The 18641-nt window shown below is 38.4% G+C and overlaps 1 protein-coding gene across 2 annotated transcripts in view; it reads left to right on the top strand.

Moving 5' to 3' along the window:
• The window catches only part of cntn3a.1 (contactin 3a, tandem duplicate 1), a 96578-nt gene that overhangs the window by 17188 nt on the left and 60749 nt on the right, over positions 1-18641 (top strand). For both annotated transcript variants that reach the window (XM_035946682.2, XM_023266948.3), the window contains exons 3-5: positions 1506-1638; positions 4846-5021; positions 14843-14938. In XM_035946682.2, coding sequence (XP_035802575.2) covers positions 1506-1638; positions 4846-5021; positions 14843-14938 — 405 coding nt within the window. The remainder of the gene's footprint in view (positions 1-1505; positions 1639-4845; positions 5022-14842; positions 14939-18641) is intronic.

Consider the following 18641-nt stretch of genomic DNA (forward strand, 5'->3'; position numbering starts at 1 on the left):
AAGTTTAAACTATACCAGAACCAAAGAACTTTAAGTACGTGCATAAATGTGTATATTTATAGATGTATGTATGAAATGTAACAATATATGTGACAAGGCATAATGATTAATCTTATGTTTGCCACGGGCTTTATCATCCTCCTAGGTTTGTGTACAACAAGTGTAAAGATGTATTTTATTATGGACTGTAATAGAAGAGTCTTCTGGTAATCAATCATGGCTCATTGCTGCTTCAAGGGACACGCTTCACGTAACCGAGATTATAATTAGGCGGCCTTTTATTCCGTGTAACTTTTGGAGAGGGTTTATCCTTGTGGAGAGGAACAATCAGTGTACAAGGTCTCTTGTCAAACATCTCCACCCTTTCAGAGAGTTATTTTGAGTCTTGAGGATAAATCTGTGCTCCCTGGACTCCAGAGAACCCGAAAATGATACCTGCCTCAAATACAGAGCAGCTACCCTACCTGCAGAATGTTCCTGCTTGTGTGGCTTTACAGAAATGCAAATGCATTCTGACAAATCCAAATGAATTCCCCCTTCCATCTCAGAAAGACATGTTTATTGTAATGAAGTGTTGACTACCCCTTGGGTCCTTACTCGGTCGTGGCTGCGCAACATGCATTCAGTGTTGTACCTTCGTAATTAACCAGGAAATGAATGTCACATTAGACGTGCTGCTTTGTTGTTTGCGGTTTCACATTTTTTGTTTTTCTTTTGTTCAAAGAAAATGAATCTATAATATTACTCAACAAATCTACAGAGACAACATACACATATATGTGATGTATAATTATGCTAATAAAAGTCGGTATAGACACACTTCATGTATGTGTAATACTGTAAAAGTGTAATTCATACTGATTTGCAAGCAGTATCTGTGATTTATTCATTTATGGCAAGAAATAAGCTGTAGTTTGTATGAAATTTGAAACAATAGCAATTTGCCTTCCATCTGCTCACAAGAAAAAATAAACCAAAAGACATGAAACAGTCTCTCTGAGGTATTTCTAGTCTCCCAACTTTAGTATTTGGGCAACAGTTTGATGGGTCAAATGACAGGGGCAGATTTAAAATGAGACCTCTTGGTGTTTGTTATGGCATTTTATTTCACATTTTTTATTGGCCGACATCCCCTGGGAAGGTGGTGATAAGTCTGAAGGCTTTAGATTAAATTTTTGCTGAAGTGTGGTGGCAGCATTGACAAGTCTGTACATTCAGATGTTTGCGTTAAAGTTTTATGAAGGTTACCAGCTGATTATGCTGTGCCTTGGGGATCTAGTGAGTTTTTTTATGACTAATATGAAATATGCTCATGGCTTGTGCTCACATGCCACACGGATCCATGCTAAACAGAGATATATGGTGATTCACCCTTCTGCTGTGTATCTTCTCTTCTCTGGAAGCCTCCAATATTTGCTTGCCAGCAGGAAAAAAAATTGTTTAAAGTGGGTTTCAGGCTCATGACGACATCAAAGCTGATGCAGTTTTGTTGGTTCTCCACCCAGGAAGCGGAGTCCTGCTGAGGCCCGTGTTCACCAAACAACCAGGCAGTGTGGTGTTTCCCATTCAGCCTGGAGAGAACCGCAGAGAGGTGGTGTTCAGCTGCGAGGCCCAGGGACTCCCGCCACCCTTCTACAGGTAACGCCTGCAGACATACTTTATGCACACATTTCAGTGTTTTGTTACACCGAACCTCCAGGTAAAACCCCAGAGCTTTCCAGTGCAACATTAGCATTAAAAAAACCTAAGTGAGACCGGATTTATCGCCCAGGGAAAGCTGTGGATTTGCAGACCTTTATGGGTCGCTGCTGCTTTCTGCCCACCATGCTTAGGTTCACTGTCAGTCATGGTTAATTCGAGAATGATTAATTAATTGGCCTCAGTTGTCGGTGGATTGTATATTTTCACTGGTGGCCAGACATTGATCTGCAGAATTCACTTCCAGAGCTTCCTGTCATCAGTATCACAGAGCAGTGAAAATATCAAATGACCCAAGAGAATCATGCACCGAAAACAATCTGTTTTCATGACAGAGATTGAGTGATGAAGGAGAACACCAGTGGAGTGTATTTCACATACCAGAAATGATGTTTTAGAAGTTTTACTTGGGGCCTTCTGCTGCTAAAGGCTGCACCAGCATTGCTAGAGGACTTCTGATTTGGAGGTTATTGCTACATGATAAACACGACACAAATCAGATAATGGACTGAGGTGCAGAGAAACAGTGGCTGCCAGTTGTCCTTGTTTAGTAAACCAGTCCTGTGTGTCTCATCAGTCCCCCAGTGATTGTGCTAGAAACAGATTGACGCCCATTCCCTTTGTCGCAAAGATGATGACAAATTAAAACAAATGACAAACAATGATTTGCTTTAAAGTGCACCAAGCACATAAGCTATTAATTTATAATCTATCAAATGGGCCCGCGTAGCTGTTGTACTCCTGTCAGCATAATTAAATGCAAATCGCAAAACCGAGCATTTAATGTGTAATAGGTTGAAACGATCCCTCATAACATCAGCATATGCGGCCGTTAATGTAGCTTGAAGATCCTTGGTGTTATGCCTAATGGGCACAAATTGAAATGAATGGACAAGATCTTATCACTCAGATCGGCTGGAATACTTAATAAGCAATTGGTCACTTTTTCACTGTCTGGATAGTCAGACTTTTTTAATGAAAAGCGGTTTAGGGGTTCAGATGTGCAAATTGTTCTGCCCTTCCGAGTTCAAGCTCCGAGAGCAATGCCCGGCTCCATATGAAATCAAATTTAATTTTAATTAGCTCTTTAATTACAGCAAGTGCCACCAACTGTGGTAGTTGATATCTCACATTAAGAAGTGATTTTCAGATTGATGACAAGCTGTTATGATATCATACTTTTTATCACTTTTACTAATGGGGCTGAGAGTCAGATGGACGTATTGTGGTGTTCTTAAATCAGGTTTTTTTATGCCAGCTATGGATTTTTTAGAAAGAGTTTGGGCTGTTTGGCAGCAGGACACCATATGCCGAGCAGCTCTTCACAGATGCAGATATAGACAGGTCTATTTCAGGGGCATCAAGGACAAATTAATCTGTCTCAGACTGCCCGACGATGCCACACAGAGCCCCCCTCTCCAAGTTGTCGCCGTGGCCTCTTGATTTGTCTCATCTGGAGCTGCTGGACCAGTTCCAGCTGCAACACCAAATCACTAAATCAATCCAATCAGCCGATCTGCTGTTGAGCACCGCTCTGCTGCATACGTCCCCCCCTCTTTATTCCCTCCCTTCTTCAACCCTGCCTCCCGCTCTCTTTTGTCTAAATCCTTCCCTGCTGAAAAAGGAGCAAGAAAAGTCAGAAATAGAAACCTCAAGCCTTTCTGTTTCTCAAGGGCTGTGAAAATCTAATCAAGACAGAGGAGCTAATGTTCGGCCTACTGTAATTCTGCCTTATTTCACTGATGAAGAGCTGCTTCCTGACAGTCACCTTTTGTCTTTTCTCTTGTTAGGCAGTGTTTACTCTTTCATTTTTTTTGCCCCCCTCAATTTTTCTCTCCATTTGACTCGGTTTGAGAATGAAAGTGCGATTTGTAAACTGAGTACAATTCAAGGACCCTCTGACTTGATTAAATGTATGCGAGTACAATAGGAAACTTTCTGCACAACACATCGGAGGAGTTTAATCCTTTGCAACTGTTGTTGTTGTAAAAACTTTAACTGGAAACTGTTAATAGAAAACTCAGCCTTGTAATTTTCAGAATTATTTAGAAGGTTATGGTTGCGTGCCGCATCATCAACGCAGCAGGTTTTCCTCCTACATAAGCCTTAATTATGCAAAAGAAATCAAATCAAGTCACAAAGCGATCTTACAGTTAAAAGCTGATTGCTGGCAAGTCTGTTCGTCCCCAACACACACACATGCGCGCACACACACACGCACACACGCACACACACACACACACGCACACACACACACACACTCGCACACTTGCTGGAGTCAAAACAAAAGGTTTAATCAAAAAGCACTGTTATCCTGCGCTTTGTGTGGCCATTTTGTTTGAGCAGTAATCGGCCTCCCTGACTCATGATCACTGTGATTAAAGGGGAAGATTCGAGTTTTTGTACAACGGGGTTGTGGTTGATGGACAAACAGACGGATAAAGAAATGTCAGAGGAATGTATGGAGTTTGGATTTGTGAGAAAGGCTTGAATAGAAATGAACAGCTGTTGAAAAAACTGTTGCTGACTGCCTTTAATTTCACTTTCTTTCAGGTTTTTCTGCAGCACACATCAATTATTTCTCGAAATCCTCTGAACCCTAATTAGTTTCCGGGCGTTTTTTATTTTGCCCCTGCTGCGTTTTTACTCATTGTTAGGGGATTTTTCACTGAAGTATAAAGTTATGCACCTCAGAACAGAACAACCATGGCTAGAAAGGGAGAGAGAACTCAAAAATGTATTCTGCGCCATATGATAGACGCCATAAATCATCACAAACATTGAATTTTATTGATTATTAATCTTGCAAAAACTGGAAAAAAGTAGAAGTCAATACGCACATCACTTGGTTAGCTTGGATTTAAATTATTTCTCTGGGCAAGGACTGTCAGAAAGTTGAAAATCTGATAATTATTTTTCCTTTTTAACCATTTCTAGCACACATAAATTTTGATTTTAAGTTAACATGCCTTTTAAAGCCTGGGTTCCAGATAATGAATGTCTGCTGCTGTAGTTTCTTCCTTACATGATTTGAATTCATGCCCGTGGCTGTGGCTGTTTTTGCATCAACATCACTTTGTCAGACACTGAAAGCATTGTTAAAGGTTTGATGAGTTTATCGGTTGTGTCATGTGCTTGCGTTCGCAGGTGGAAGCTAAATGACTCTTTGATCCTGCCCAGACCGGGGTCACGCTACTCTCTCATGGGAGGAAACTTACGCATCAGCCATCTGAATAAAGAGGAGGATGTTGGCATCTATCAGTGTCTGGCATCCAACTCCTTTGGCACCATCGTCAGCAGAGAGGCCAGTCTGCATGTTGCATGTAAGTTGATATTATATTTAAAGCCGAATTTCAAAAATGTTACGCATTAGAGTGTGTTTACAGGTATTGAGGCCACAAATGGCTCCAGATGGCTCGGATCTAAAGGCTACACGTTAGAAAATGAAAAAATCTGGGGGTGTGGAGTTAGATTCTATATTCTGCTCCTCATCTCTATGTGGAATTTTGTGTCCTGAGCTACCATGGAATGAAAAAAGATGTTATTGACTGCTATAAGAGTGCATATCTGAATCAAACACAGCTACAGGTTACCTGTTTTATTTTATAATTCCATTTTTATCGATAAGTAGTAGTAATTCTGTGGTTTCATTTTATCATCTTGAACAATTTGTGTTCTTTCCAGTTTTATCATTTCCCTTCACTTAGGTTCATTTCAATTCCACTTCACTTTGAGTGCAGTTCAGTCTGTTTGACTCACAAAGCAAAAGCTTCATTGAACATCAGACACTGCGGTTCACTGAAAGTATAATGACCCACTAAGATTCTCTGGAAGCTGTTTGTTGTCAGACATGATCTTCTTTCACAACAGTCAGCAACAAGAGCCCGATACTGTTAAAGTTATGAAAGAGAAAAACACAAATTAGCCATCCATGTTTCTGTCGTGTTCAGTTTTAATTCCTCAGCCCTGATTAAAGCTCCAGTGCTGGTGTTTACTCTACCTGCCGCTTCTAAAATTCTCACACCTCTGTGATGAAGACGGTGTGATTGTGTGGTGGGCCTTGGCAGATCTCGTATAGTTGATGCTTTACAGCCTTCATCCATCACATTTTATAAGACCACAGTCGAAAGCATCTCTGATGGCAAGGTGAACTTGAGGCCTCCAGTCTTGATGGGCAGCCCATATCAAATGACAGCCCTGATATCTGTGAACAGATGGTGCAGCTAGATTGAATTCTGATGTCTGTTTCTCTGCCATAGTAGACGCAGTGATGATCCTTGGCGGGAGAGTGCCAGAGATATCCATCTCGCCACTATTTGGTGCTTCTTTGTCACAAAGCGGCATTAAATCTTCCATATATAGAGCAAATCTGTGTCCTCACTTGCCAGCGAGCCGTTGATCATATTCACATTTCCTATCAATTTTTTTGAGGCCTGTCCTGAGCTGTACGTCATTGTGATTGGTCTCATCCATCGCCCGGGCCTGACCTGAGAGCTGCCGCTTTTGTCAACGGATGAGAACAACCATCAGTGCTGATGTGTCATACATCTTATTTATTGCTCTTGGTTTAACTTAATTAAGTGTGCTGTGTGATTGAGCAGGTCTCGGGTCAAGGGAATAATTCACGGCAGAGCAGTCTGTTATGAGAGTCAGTATCATGTCATTTGTAAGAGACTCTGACTCAGAGTAGCTAAATATGCGTTTTCAAACACCAAGAGGCCTGCACCTCTCTTGTAATAACTCTATGAGACAAAGACCAAGGTGAAAGCCATTAATGAAGTGAGTATAAGGACCTACAATAACATTTAGCAGTTAATCTAATCAGGTCTGGTTGCATAAAACCAACACTTTTATCCCCTACTGCTGAAACAAATGTGGAATGGAGATTATTCAAAGCATCATTATACTTTTTTTTTTAACAACATAATCTCTAATTGGCAGTTGAATCCTTGCTGATGGTGAATAAGATCAAAGTGTCCTCTAATGATGTCCCATATCATCAGATTTATATTGCATGGTTGTGATGTGTACGAATTCAGAAAGCCTGCATTTTTAATCCTCCGAGAGATGGATGATATAACAGTTTCTGTTACCATCTGGTGCGAGCTTAAACCTCTAAAAGTATAAAGGTTCTTGATCCCGTTGACAATACGCACATACATGCTTAAAAAGGTTCTGCTCGCTTGCTGGGAAGTGCTGGAAGGAATAATCTAGTCGGTCATCGAGCCAGATTGAGTTTCCTAATCCCCTTCTGGATTTTTTTTTTATGTGTAAGTGAAAGGATTTTCCCTGAGATGCAACACTATACAACAGATTGCAAGGTCTGCCGTAGAGGCAAAGTGTATTAGATGCCTGTCCTAAAGAAGGAACGTGCACCAGCCTAGAGTTCTGTGCTGCTTATAGATCCACAAGGGTAACGCAGTGTCTAATGGAGGGTGAAATTGCTGTATTTATGATAGCAATGCAGGATGTGCCTTCCTCTTGTCTTGGTGTTTGTGATTTCTTCTCAGATTCAGTCCTGTAATTGCATATAACATCCTCTTTGTGTCTTACTGGCTTCATCTGACCTTTCTGCCTCGTCTGTGTCTTTACTTTTGCTAGATTTCTATATTCTTTTTGTTTTGTTTGCTTCCCTCACTTCAATCAGTGCCATGCTCCTTATTCATCTCTTTTGACTCAGGTGAAAAATAATCCCATTTTGAGCTGGAGAACATCTATGGAGTGTATTGTCAACGCTATGGTTCTAGGCGTTCAATCTGAGTCTCAATTAATGTTTTAAGGGGCATTTCACAGTGTTGTGATCATTGGGAAACAGCAGCAGTAAGAATTCAGCCCCTTTGATGTTTATCGCTCCTCAAATGTCATGTGTCACTCACTGTTAGCGCTTCACTGCATGATGCTGCTCCGTGAACAGAGGAGGAAGACGAGATGCAGGCAGAGATGCGAGAAGATGATGACTTTTCACAGCAATGTTCATCGCAATCATTCAGTTTTATGCGGAGCTTCATGGTTACAACATACGGCAACTTGTTGATTGTAACTTTTTGGTGATTTCCACTACTCAGTATGCAGACAGTAAGATTATATTTGCACAGCATTGCTTTATAATACAATCATAGTAGCTTGTACACTCTATAATTCAGTAGTTATTGCATGAAAAATGGCCTGAAAAGCAAAAAAAAATGCTCTCAGAAATAGCCACACATAAAAATTCTCACCGCTTGGTTCCAGCATAATTCAACAATATACACTTTTCAAACATTTACACTCATTCTTTCTCTAATATTAACAAAATACTAGTAATTCTCTTATTATTACAGCAAGTGTTATTATTAGTAAAATTATTTCACTAGTTTTATCCATTATTATTGCTAGTATTAATATTATTAGTAGTATTTAACTTGTTTTTTTCAAGTACACAGAACATGAGATTGAAATCTAGTTTCTGACGCAGAAAACACAACAACATGAGGAGAGATCCAACAATCATTTGGCAAAACACAAAAATACTCCATGCCATTGCATCACACCTCCATCATTTTGTTATTTTTTAAAATTGGGTGAAACTCTGCCATTTTCTTACTCATCACGAAACTGAAAACTATTGAGAAAACTCTTGCCAGCATCAGCTGTGATTTTATTTTTACATGGATTATACAAGTAGGTTTACATTTATCCAAAAAGAATTACTATTCTATGTCAGATATTAAACATTTTTGGTGTTTTTCCTTTAAATTATTGGATAAAACTTCAAGATTTCATTGTCTTTTAAGAATACATTCTATTCAAACCCACTCCAATTAGTCATCTTACACCAAATATAAAAAAAATTGTGATTTTTAATTAAAATTATAGAAGCTTAATGGGAAAAATTTCACAATAACTCAAGAATCTCAAACAAAGACACTTCTTGAAAGTCCTAAATACTCTTTTTGTCCAGTGCCTAGATGACAAATGTAACCACAAATTGTCCTCCAGCTCACATTCTAACGGAACAGCTTCATTTTATTTCCTCTACAACCGCGTCCCGTTCATTACCATCGGTCACATTGGAGGAGCTAGCCCAAAAAATGCAAATTCACATCCAATTTCATGGATCTGAAAGCACTCAGAATAGCCTGAACCCTGCCACGGAGAAGCACATGGAGGTGCAGGACTGCGATAGGCTTGATAAGATGATCCACATGGTGCCTAACAGCTTGGCCTGTCAGGCATTGTTGGCTTTTAGGATGTCTAGCTCATTTACGCCCCACTATACAGCAAAGGAATATTGATCAGGACGGCTTCACTCCCAGTGTGACTAGAACAGCTCTGATATTTTCAAATGTGTGAACCCAGAAATTAGTTCAGTCTGATCCTGTATGTTGCTCAGGGTGCCTGAAGAAAGAAAGGGCCTGGTAATCTTGTAATTATGATAAAATGTCTTATTCAATGTACTGTTTGTGTTCCCTGCAGACACACACATACATTTTTTAGGCCAGATGTCTCACGCTGCGGGAAAGAGTCCATAAGAAGAGTTGAATATGGCGATTGTGCTGTTTAGAGTTTTAGTGTAGTCAGGAGTTGTTGTTTTTTCCTGAGTTGAGAAAATCTTCACTTGAGCAGCTGGTAAACTGACAGTAAATGAAACTGCTGTTACATTCTCAAGAAATGCACAACCTTTTCTCCCCAAAATGTCTGCGGTATCAGGCACCAAGACCTGGACAGAGATGGGTATTGTTAAGATTTTATCAACCTGCTACTCTTCTTTGTACTCTAATTGGATCTTTTTGTTGAGTTTTGTGAGGAAAAAAATGTAGCAAATTAGGAACAGGATTAATTTTGCTTGATTTTCTCTCTCTCTCTAAATTGCTTTCTTTCACTTCTCACTTTTAGGTAAAAAACTGAATGCAGAACATTGATTTGACAGGATGTAAACCGTGTAGTATTAATAGTTTCAGATAAAAGGTGTCATCACTTCTTCTGCCAAAGTATGAAAATAAAGCAAGACAGAAAGTTTACCTGAAGCCCCAAAATCACTAAACCCTTCCTCCCCTCTTCTAGAAGCTCTGAAACTGTGAATTTCTGTCTGACAGATCAGATGGTCTGAACGTTTCAGGCTGAATTAAATCAGGAGACATAGATAAACGATCGGTTGGTTATTTTTAATCATAAACTGGTGTTTGTCTCATTAACTCCAATGTGGACTACTAGTTTATATAAGATCCCTGGAATAACATAAGATGAACTTTGAGCAGTTGAACTGTGCCCTCCTCCATCTGTATATGATGACCTTAAGCTTGATTTTTGATGGATTGATTGTATTTCCACTCGTGCATCTCTCACATGCAAAAGAGCTGATGCACTTGTGAGCATTGTCGGCATCAACTCTTATGAAGTGTAACCAAACTTGGGAGTTTCGAGTCCGTCATTGCCCCTAAAAGCAGAGCCTGTGTATGTTTACTGTGTGGTGGAGCAGAATGTGAAGGAGAGCATCATAGATGAATTAGAAACAAAGATAAAATGTGCAAGATAGTGCTTATGTAGCAGTAATAAATAGGGGTGGGACTCACAAGGTACCTCATGATATGATGCGATACATGGCTCATGATACCGATACTATCACGATACAGCGATAATCAATATATTGCAAGACGATACATCACGATATCTGTAACTGAAAAATTCAAAATGCCTGTAAAATGGTTAAGTTCAGTATTTATTTACCACAATTTGGTGTCACTTTCACTCGATTTGACACAAACTCCCCAGAACCCAATTCAATAGAGCATCTGCAGGATTCACCAAATAAGTTCCATCAATGCAAGTCTCACCCCAGAACCCTCAAAACCCAAAGTACCCGCTGCCATGATCCTGGTGTCGACAGGACTCCCCAAGAGGACCATGATTCGCAGGGTCAGAGCTGTTCTGGCAATACGATCGGGGCAGGCTTTGAGTATCTTAGAATACAGAGATCAATCAGAAATACATGGAGCTTTGCATTCATTCAGGCATAAATGGAGTCAGCAAGTCACACTTTTTCTGTCCAGCCTGCCCACTTTCTAACTGAGGCAGTGTCATTCCACTCCGCCCTCTCCTCGCTCACCACATCGCTGCTGCACCAGCCTCTACAGATCTGCTAATCATCTCCTGCTCCTCCTCAACCTCCTGCTGTAAAAGGTTTCATCTCATACTCCTTAACAAGGCGATGAGAGAGTCACAGTCACACCTCTCTGCAGCTGCTATGTTTAGCCAGCGGCGAGGAAGATGAGGAGCCAGCTGGGGTCAGAGCCTGTCCTCCTGTGACATCGCAACAGGCTGCAAACCTGAACCTACCTTCTAATCTATGGAAAGAAACAAGGGAATGGTTGTCTTTTAAATTTTGTGGGGTCGTAGAAACATAGATGAGTCATAATTGTGTTCTCAAACAATGAAAAACCGGAATTTGTATCATGTTACCCATTTAAAGTTGGCTAAAGTTAGTGTCCTTGTTCATACTGTGTTCATTTAAATGTGAGTCTTTGTGATCTCAGGGAGCGTCTGTGTCGTGCTTGCTCAGATTGTTCAAGAACATTGCTTGAGCAGAATCACCGCCAAACACATGCATGTCATTCTGGAATAAATGGTTAAATCTGACTAAAACACTCTCATACTGTACTAACAAAATGGTTGGTTGCCTACCAGTTTCTGCAGCCATGACACAGACAGCATACTGTAGATAGTGTATAATTTTATATCTTTACCAATTGGCAACATCAAATCACTCAGAATCTTTGCAAATTCAGCTGCTTGTAATGGCTGGTGACTCACCCAACAAGAACGCTCAGTAGCACAACTATACAGGCTCAAGATAAATAAAAAACAGCTCTTTACCTGCTGCACTCAGTTGGAAGATCAGGTGAACAATATCCAGCTGAGAGAAAACAAAGGCGAGGTCCAGAAAAAAAAAACTTGAAGGGATCAAAAACACCATGAAAACTATTCACTGGGGGGGAAACGAGGCTGGAAGACTCGACGCTGGGTGCAAAGACAAACTGGCACTGAGAGAGGAGAGCACATGGAAGTAATACAACAGGGAGTACAGAGGAAGCTAAACGGGGCAGAAGAGGCAATCAGACGAGGGCAAGAAGGGAAATATCTGAAACATGAATGAAAGCACCTAATGAATGGAGCAGAGCGGGATGTTTCACCTCAGCACGTAGTGGCCCTGACACAGCCTCTATAGTATATGTACATCACCAAACTTTGGGGTCACCCAGACAATTTCATGTTTTCCATGGAAACTCCCACTTTTATTCATGTGCTAACATAACTGCATAAGGGTTTTCTAATCATAAATTAGCCTTTCAACACCATTAGCTAACACAATGTAGCATTAGAACACAGGAGTGATGGTTGCTGGAAATGTTCCTCTGTACCCCTATGGAGATATTCCATTAAAAATCAACTGTTTCCAGCTACAATAGTCATTTACCACATTAACAATGTCTAGACTGTATTTCTGATTCATTTAATGTTACCGTCATTGAAAAAAAAATTTTTCTTTCAAAAATAAGGACATTTGTAAGTGACCCCAAACATTTGAACAGTAATCTGTGTACTATAAATGTTCTAGTGATGATTCTGAGGGTGACAGTCTCTGTTGACCTCAGTTCATAGTGAAATATGTCAGCAGCTGTCCCAGTGGGACAAGCAGAGGAAAATCAGAGCCATTTCGCTGCTTCCGTTTCAGGGCTCTGGTCACTGCTTACTGCAATACTGTCAAAAATATCACCTTGATTTACCTTTTGTGGCGTCAAAATGTCTGCTGTGGAAAAGCCTGATTAGATTTTCTCTCCAGGATAAATCCTAATTACTTTTACAGTCTATTAACTTGTCATTTAGTTGCATCAACAAAATTCTAATTTGAGCAATACTTGGTTTATGAGCCAACATGGCTGGAGACTTAAGTTCAAATTTGAAGGCAACCTTAGATCTTTTTTAATTAACTTTTCATTTAGTGACATCAACAACATTTTAATTATCGTGGTTTATGAGTTAGCATGGCTGTTAAGTTATACTGTTTTTATTCTGCTGGTAAATTTCAATATAATAAAGTAAACAGATTTTTTTTTTAACAAAAGGAAATTTGGTTCTCAATCTTGCACTTAGTATTTTTTTTCATTAAATTTGCAAAATTTTATACAAAATGTATTTGTGGGTTTTTTAATTATTAGTGATAAAAAACAAATATTGGAAAATTAAGCATTACAAGACTTTACACTTTCAGCCTTGTTATTCTTTTATTGTAAAAAAAAATTAAAAAGAAAAGTAAAAGAAAAGTTTTATTTTGTATATGTTGAAATATTGCAATACCCTTGCCATTTAGTGACATCATTAAAATTTTAATTTGTGCAATATTTGGTTGAGTTAGCATGCCTGTCAAGTTATATTGTTTTTATTCTGCTAGAAAGTCTCAATATAATTAAATTAACACATTTTTTGGGTTTTTTTTTTTTTGTAAAGAGGAAATTTGCAAGATTGGATCAGCCAAGAGAAAAAACTGTCTCTCAAACTTGCACTTTGGGTTTTTTTTTCATTAAATTTGCGAAATTTAATACCAAAAAAATAAATCACAACAATTTATTGGTGTGTTTTTTGACTATTGGTGATGAAAAACAAATGTTGGAAAATGAAACGTTGCAAGACTTTACACTTTCACCCTTGTTATTCTTTTATTGTAAAAAAAAAAAATAAAAATAGAAAAGTTATTTCATTGTGTATATGTTGAAATATTGCAGTGCCCTTGCCAGATAGGGACATCATTAAAATTTTAATTTGCCCAATATTTGGTTTATGAGTTAGCATGGCTGTCAAGATATATTGTTTTTATTCTGCTAAAAAGTCTCAATATAATGAACTAAAGCTGATACAGAAGATGAAATTTGCATGTTTGTATCAGCCAAGAGAAAGATGATTTTTCTCTCAGCCTCTCTGTGTATTTCCACTGCTGGTTTACTAATATCCTGCAGCTCAGGCTATTAAGAAATATTGGATATTGTGATGGTCTCTAAGCGTCGATTTGTGTTCAGTTTGAAATTTAGATGTGAAAGCAAAGAGATTCAATAAAGCCACTGTTTTTAATTGCTCCGTTTTGGGTTTTTGCAGCGATTTACAGCACTAATACATCAAAAGCGTAATGTTTTACAAAGTTAAGCACGACGCTACATGATTATCGGGGGATTTAAATGTGTTCATGCACAGAGAGGCTTTATGTGATTGTTACCCAAGGCTCAGCCATAGATTTCGAATTGGCCACTGAAGCATCCCACACAATCTGTCTGTGTGCACCAAATATGAAAAGAACTTAATGATCCGCTAATTAATTTCTCCAGTCATACAGGAGCTTTTCTCCAAATCGAAAGAAAGAACTCGTGATAATTTAATACCGTTCTGCTGGATGCAATTTTCCATTCCTCACAGAGGTCTGCATAGATCATGTGCTGTATTTATTATGCAGAGGCTCATCCTGCTGTGCTCTCATACAGGAGGTGTCAGTTTTGCATTTCTTCCTCCCTGTTTTTTGAATTCACTCCTGATTATGTCATTATATGGCAGCCGCATATTTAGCTGCGCCTGCCTGCGATATCTCAGAAAGCCACGGCAGACGAGAAGCGACGACGTGTTCGAGGATTGTCGTCTCTATTTACTTTCTCTCAGCAGGTTGTCAACAAGCAATCGGTCTCCATACAAATGATGTTTCAGTCTTAGTCATTTAATTGTTGCCGGTCTGTGTGCGGTGGATGAAACACAGAAAGTGATAACAATACGCTGTTCCAATTAAATTCACTCATGTGTGACTTATACTTGAAGAATTGCTTTCTGCTCCAGTCAGAAGTGTTTAGGACTTTACAGCACCAGGTCTGCTTTTTTTTTTTTTTTTTTAATTTATTGCAAAACACACCATGCAAAAGTTGTGTATCATATCGCACCATTAGACTGTGGTCAGTGGCTGTAGCTCTAACTAGATCTGAAATGATTGAGCAACCACAGATATGACTTGTAATGCATTTTTTATCTCTGTAAACAACACCAGGGCTTGTGCTTGCATTGCTGTGTGCTCGTGGCTTTTGTGAGGAATGAAATGATTATTTTGGCCTTATTGCTTTTGTCTTGCGGTAAACAGACTTGGAGAATTTCAAGACCCAGAGAAGAAGTCCGGTGAGGGTTCGCGAAGGTCAAGGAGTGGTCTTACTGTGCGGCCCGCCCCCACACTCTGGAGGTAAGATGTTCTGCTTGGAAGTTTTTATTCATCTTGGAGGGTTTTTTTATTTCCATCTCTTTCATCGCTACGTTGGCCTTTTTGCTGCAGAAATGATGACACGGTGTCAGATCTCTGGTTCCTCATCTGCTCCTTTATGTGGACAAAGTCGTGTTTGTGTTCTCCTGATCGAATCACCTGGCTGTTTTTCTGTGTTGGTGAAGTCAGCGGAGTGAGTCATTTTTAGTTCGGGACACTCCAGCCTGTCAGTCTGATTTTCAGTGGGGGCGAGGAGAAAGTTTGGCATGCAGACTGGAGAGGTTGTCCATGACTGGGGCCCTGCCAGGCTGAGTAATAGAGCTTCTCTCTGAAGGAGCTTTGTTTGCTTCACATCATCCCTTTGCATCCATGATATTATCAATGGGAGTTAGCATCCAGTGCTATTAACTTCTACACAGGGTTCTTTAGATGGGCTTTCTGCCAGTGAAGCTGGATGTATTTTTCCACTGTCAGACAGTCTGGATGCAGCGTAACACACCAAAACACAGCAGGGAGCGAGTGCAGTCTTTATATCTAAAGATCAGTTGTAAAGTCTACATTGATAGTGTTTTTATTAAAAACTGGTTTGGACTAAATCGACTCTATTATATGCCTGCTTACATCTCCTTTGATATGTCTGGTGCGTGTTCCTTCAATGACTTTTATTGGGATCGTGCCAGTTTGTTAATATCATGTTTAACGATTGCAATCAAACAGGCGGAGCTGCTCTTAAGTATTTTTAAACCGAGTCCAAATCACGCCTCAAGTCTTCAAGATGTGACTCGCAACTCATAATCACACCAAATGCTTCTTTTTTAAAAGGAAGCAGTGCAGCTGTACATGTGAATCAAAGTATGTGTATGTGTCAAATAATTCACTGAGAAACTTCACTGTTTCTGCACCTTTCCAGTCCCGGTTTGTTATGTAGAATTTTTGCAAAAACTGAATTAGATTAGCAATGTGGTGTATTGCTTGTGAAAAAAAAAAACATAACAGGATGCCAAGCTGAACCTGTAGCCTGTCGGTGCAACTTAACATCTGTTATCTAGACTTGATTTTAAGTTCTTTTTAGTACAGTTGTCTCATAATGTGTAACAAAATAATTATACACACATTCTACATTCAGGACACTCAGGACACACTTTGACAGGTTCTTCAAAGAACTGTTTTGTGGCGTTCCATTTCGATCTTCTTCTTCTACTTCTTCTTGGATTAGACAATATTGTAGATGTTCCTAAATATGGAGAATTCTTCTTCTTCTTCTTCTTCTTCTTCTTGTTCTTCTTATTCTTATTCTTATTATTGTTCTTATTCTTATTATTGTTCTTATTCTTATTATTTACATTTGCATTTACATTTAAGCAAATACAGATCTTGTGATTAATGCCAAGAACTTTTTTGCTTGCAAATCTGTTGGCAGTAAGTCACACAAGATCCCACTTTCCCTAAAATTAAAAAAAAAGAAGTCTAGAAAATGTACTTTTATCAATATTTGCAATTTCGTTAAAAAGAGCTTCAAAATTTAATGCAATTTGTTTTTATTCTAGTTTGCTTCTTGATTATTATTATTATTATATATATATATATATATATATATATATATATATATATATATATATATATATATATATATATATATATATATATATATATATATATATATATATATATATATATATATATAAAATTAAACACATACTACCAGTCAAAAGTTTGGACACATCTTCTCATTTAATGATTTTGTATTTAATTACTTTGTTCATTGTAGATTAATACTGAAGACATCAAAACCATAAAAGAGTACATGGAATTATGTTGTAAACAAAAAAGTGTTAATCTTCAATATTAATCTACAATGTACAAAGTAGTACAAATAAATAAAAAACATTGGATGAGAAGGTTTGTCCAATCTTTTGACTGGTAGTCTTATAATTTTTGTTTTTAAAATGATTATATTGTGTAGATGTTAAAATGTTGCAGTGTACACAACTACAGTAAAACCAATCTTTGAAATAACATAAATTCAAGTGTAAATGCAGGTGTCAGGTGTTCCAGGAACCTCTTTTTGAGCCATTAAAGGTTCCTCCAGCAAACCATTCTCTACATTCAGTTGTTTAAAGTTCTTCTAGGAACCTACAAGCAGGCAAAGTTCTATTCTACTCTTAATTCTCAAATTGTACCAGTTCAGTTAAGTTCACATTTTAATCCAACCTGAGATGTTTTTAACAGTAATTTATGTGCAGCGTAATGTGCAGCACAGCAGGACTGAATGGGCTCAATAAGACCAGTGGCCCGAAGGCTTGCTCTTAATTTTACATTTCTGAAGGATGCAAATTTATAGGATGTTTGAAAGCAACAGGAGGCTCCGATTTTGGTAACATTGTTGTTGGAATTACAAAGATTAGATCAACCAAGGGGCACAAAGCCTTTTATCATCAAGAAGATCAAGACAGAAATTTAAAGCCCTGAAAGGCCGGCCGTGATGCTCACACAGAGACATGCTGTTTAGTATTCAACTTAATACCAGGGTTCAGCTGCTGCCACGTCCGTAGTTAGATCAGACACTGAGAATTTTCAGCAACACGCTTTAACTGTCAACAACCCTGAGACTGAGACTGTCAGTATGCTGGTCCTGGTTCAGAGGCACTGCTATCTATTATTCCATGGTATGTTTCTTGTATTCTGTACCGCACACTCTGTATACTCTATACATTAGATCATGTAAAGCTCAACCAGGCGTACGAAGTATTTATTATTTATCAGGAATGTTTGAAATGAAGGTAGTAGAAACATGTAGTACCATCAGATGTGACCATTTGAGCTGTAAAAGGCAAGATTACGATCAGTGGTCCCCCAATCTTTGCCTTTTGATCCTATTCCTGAGTCAAATCTAGTCTCAAGTAAGTCAAGTCTTACTTCCAGGTTGAGTTAAGTCCTCATTGTTTGTGGCTGGAATTTTAAAAAATGGCAAAATAATTTTTTAAAATGTTGGTTTTACATGTGTGAACCTGAATTCAGCAGTGGGACCGTCGACTGATAGGGTAGTTGATACAAAACGACTAAAACAAGACACTAAAAGACAAAAACAAGACATAAAATAGCAAAAACAAGGTACAAAAAGACAAAAAACAAGGCACAAAATGACAAAAACAGGACATAAACAGACAAAAGCTAGACACAAAATGACAAAAATAGGACAAAATGAAAAAACAAGACACAAAATGAAAAAACGAAACAGAAAACGACAAAAGCAAGACATAAAACGACAAAAACGAGACACAAAATGACAGAAACGAGACACAAAACAACAAATTCAAGACACAAAACAGAAATGAAATGGAAAAATTAGACACAAAATGACAGAAATGAAAGAGAAAACAAAAACAAGACAGAAAATTACAAAAATGAGACACAAAACGACAAATATGACATCAGCAGGTTATGATAACATGTTGTGTTGCTCCCACAATTACAAGAGACATCAATGAAAAAAATAATACCAAAAAAGGAGATTTAAATTTAATTTTAACTGTTTTATTTGAGATTCAGTTTGGTCGTCAGAGGGGTAGGAAAAGAGAAAAATGGCATTTTAGGGGGAACTCCAGACTTATTTGGTATTTTATAAATATTTTCAAACATTCTTTTCTGCATGTTTTAGTATTTTATACATGGATTATTTGAAATT

Source organism: Amphiprion ocellaris, chromosome 8 (assembly GCF_022539595.1).
Source record: "Amphiprion ocellaris isolate individual 3 ecotype Okinawa chromosome 8, ASM2253959v1, whole genome shotgun sequence".
NCBI classification, from domain to species: domain Eukaryota; kingdom Metazoa; phylum Chordata; class Actinopteri; family Pomacentridae; genus Amphiprion; species Amphiprion ocellaris.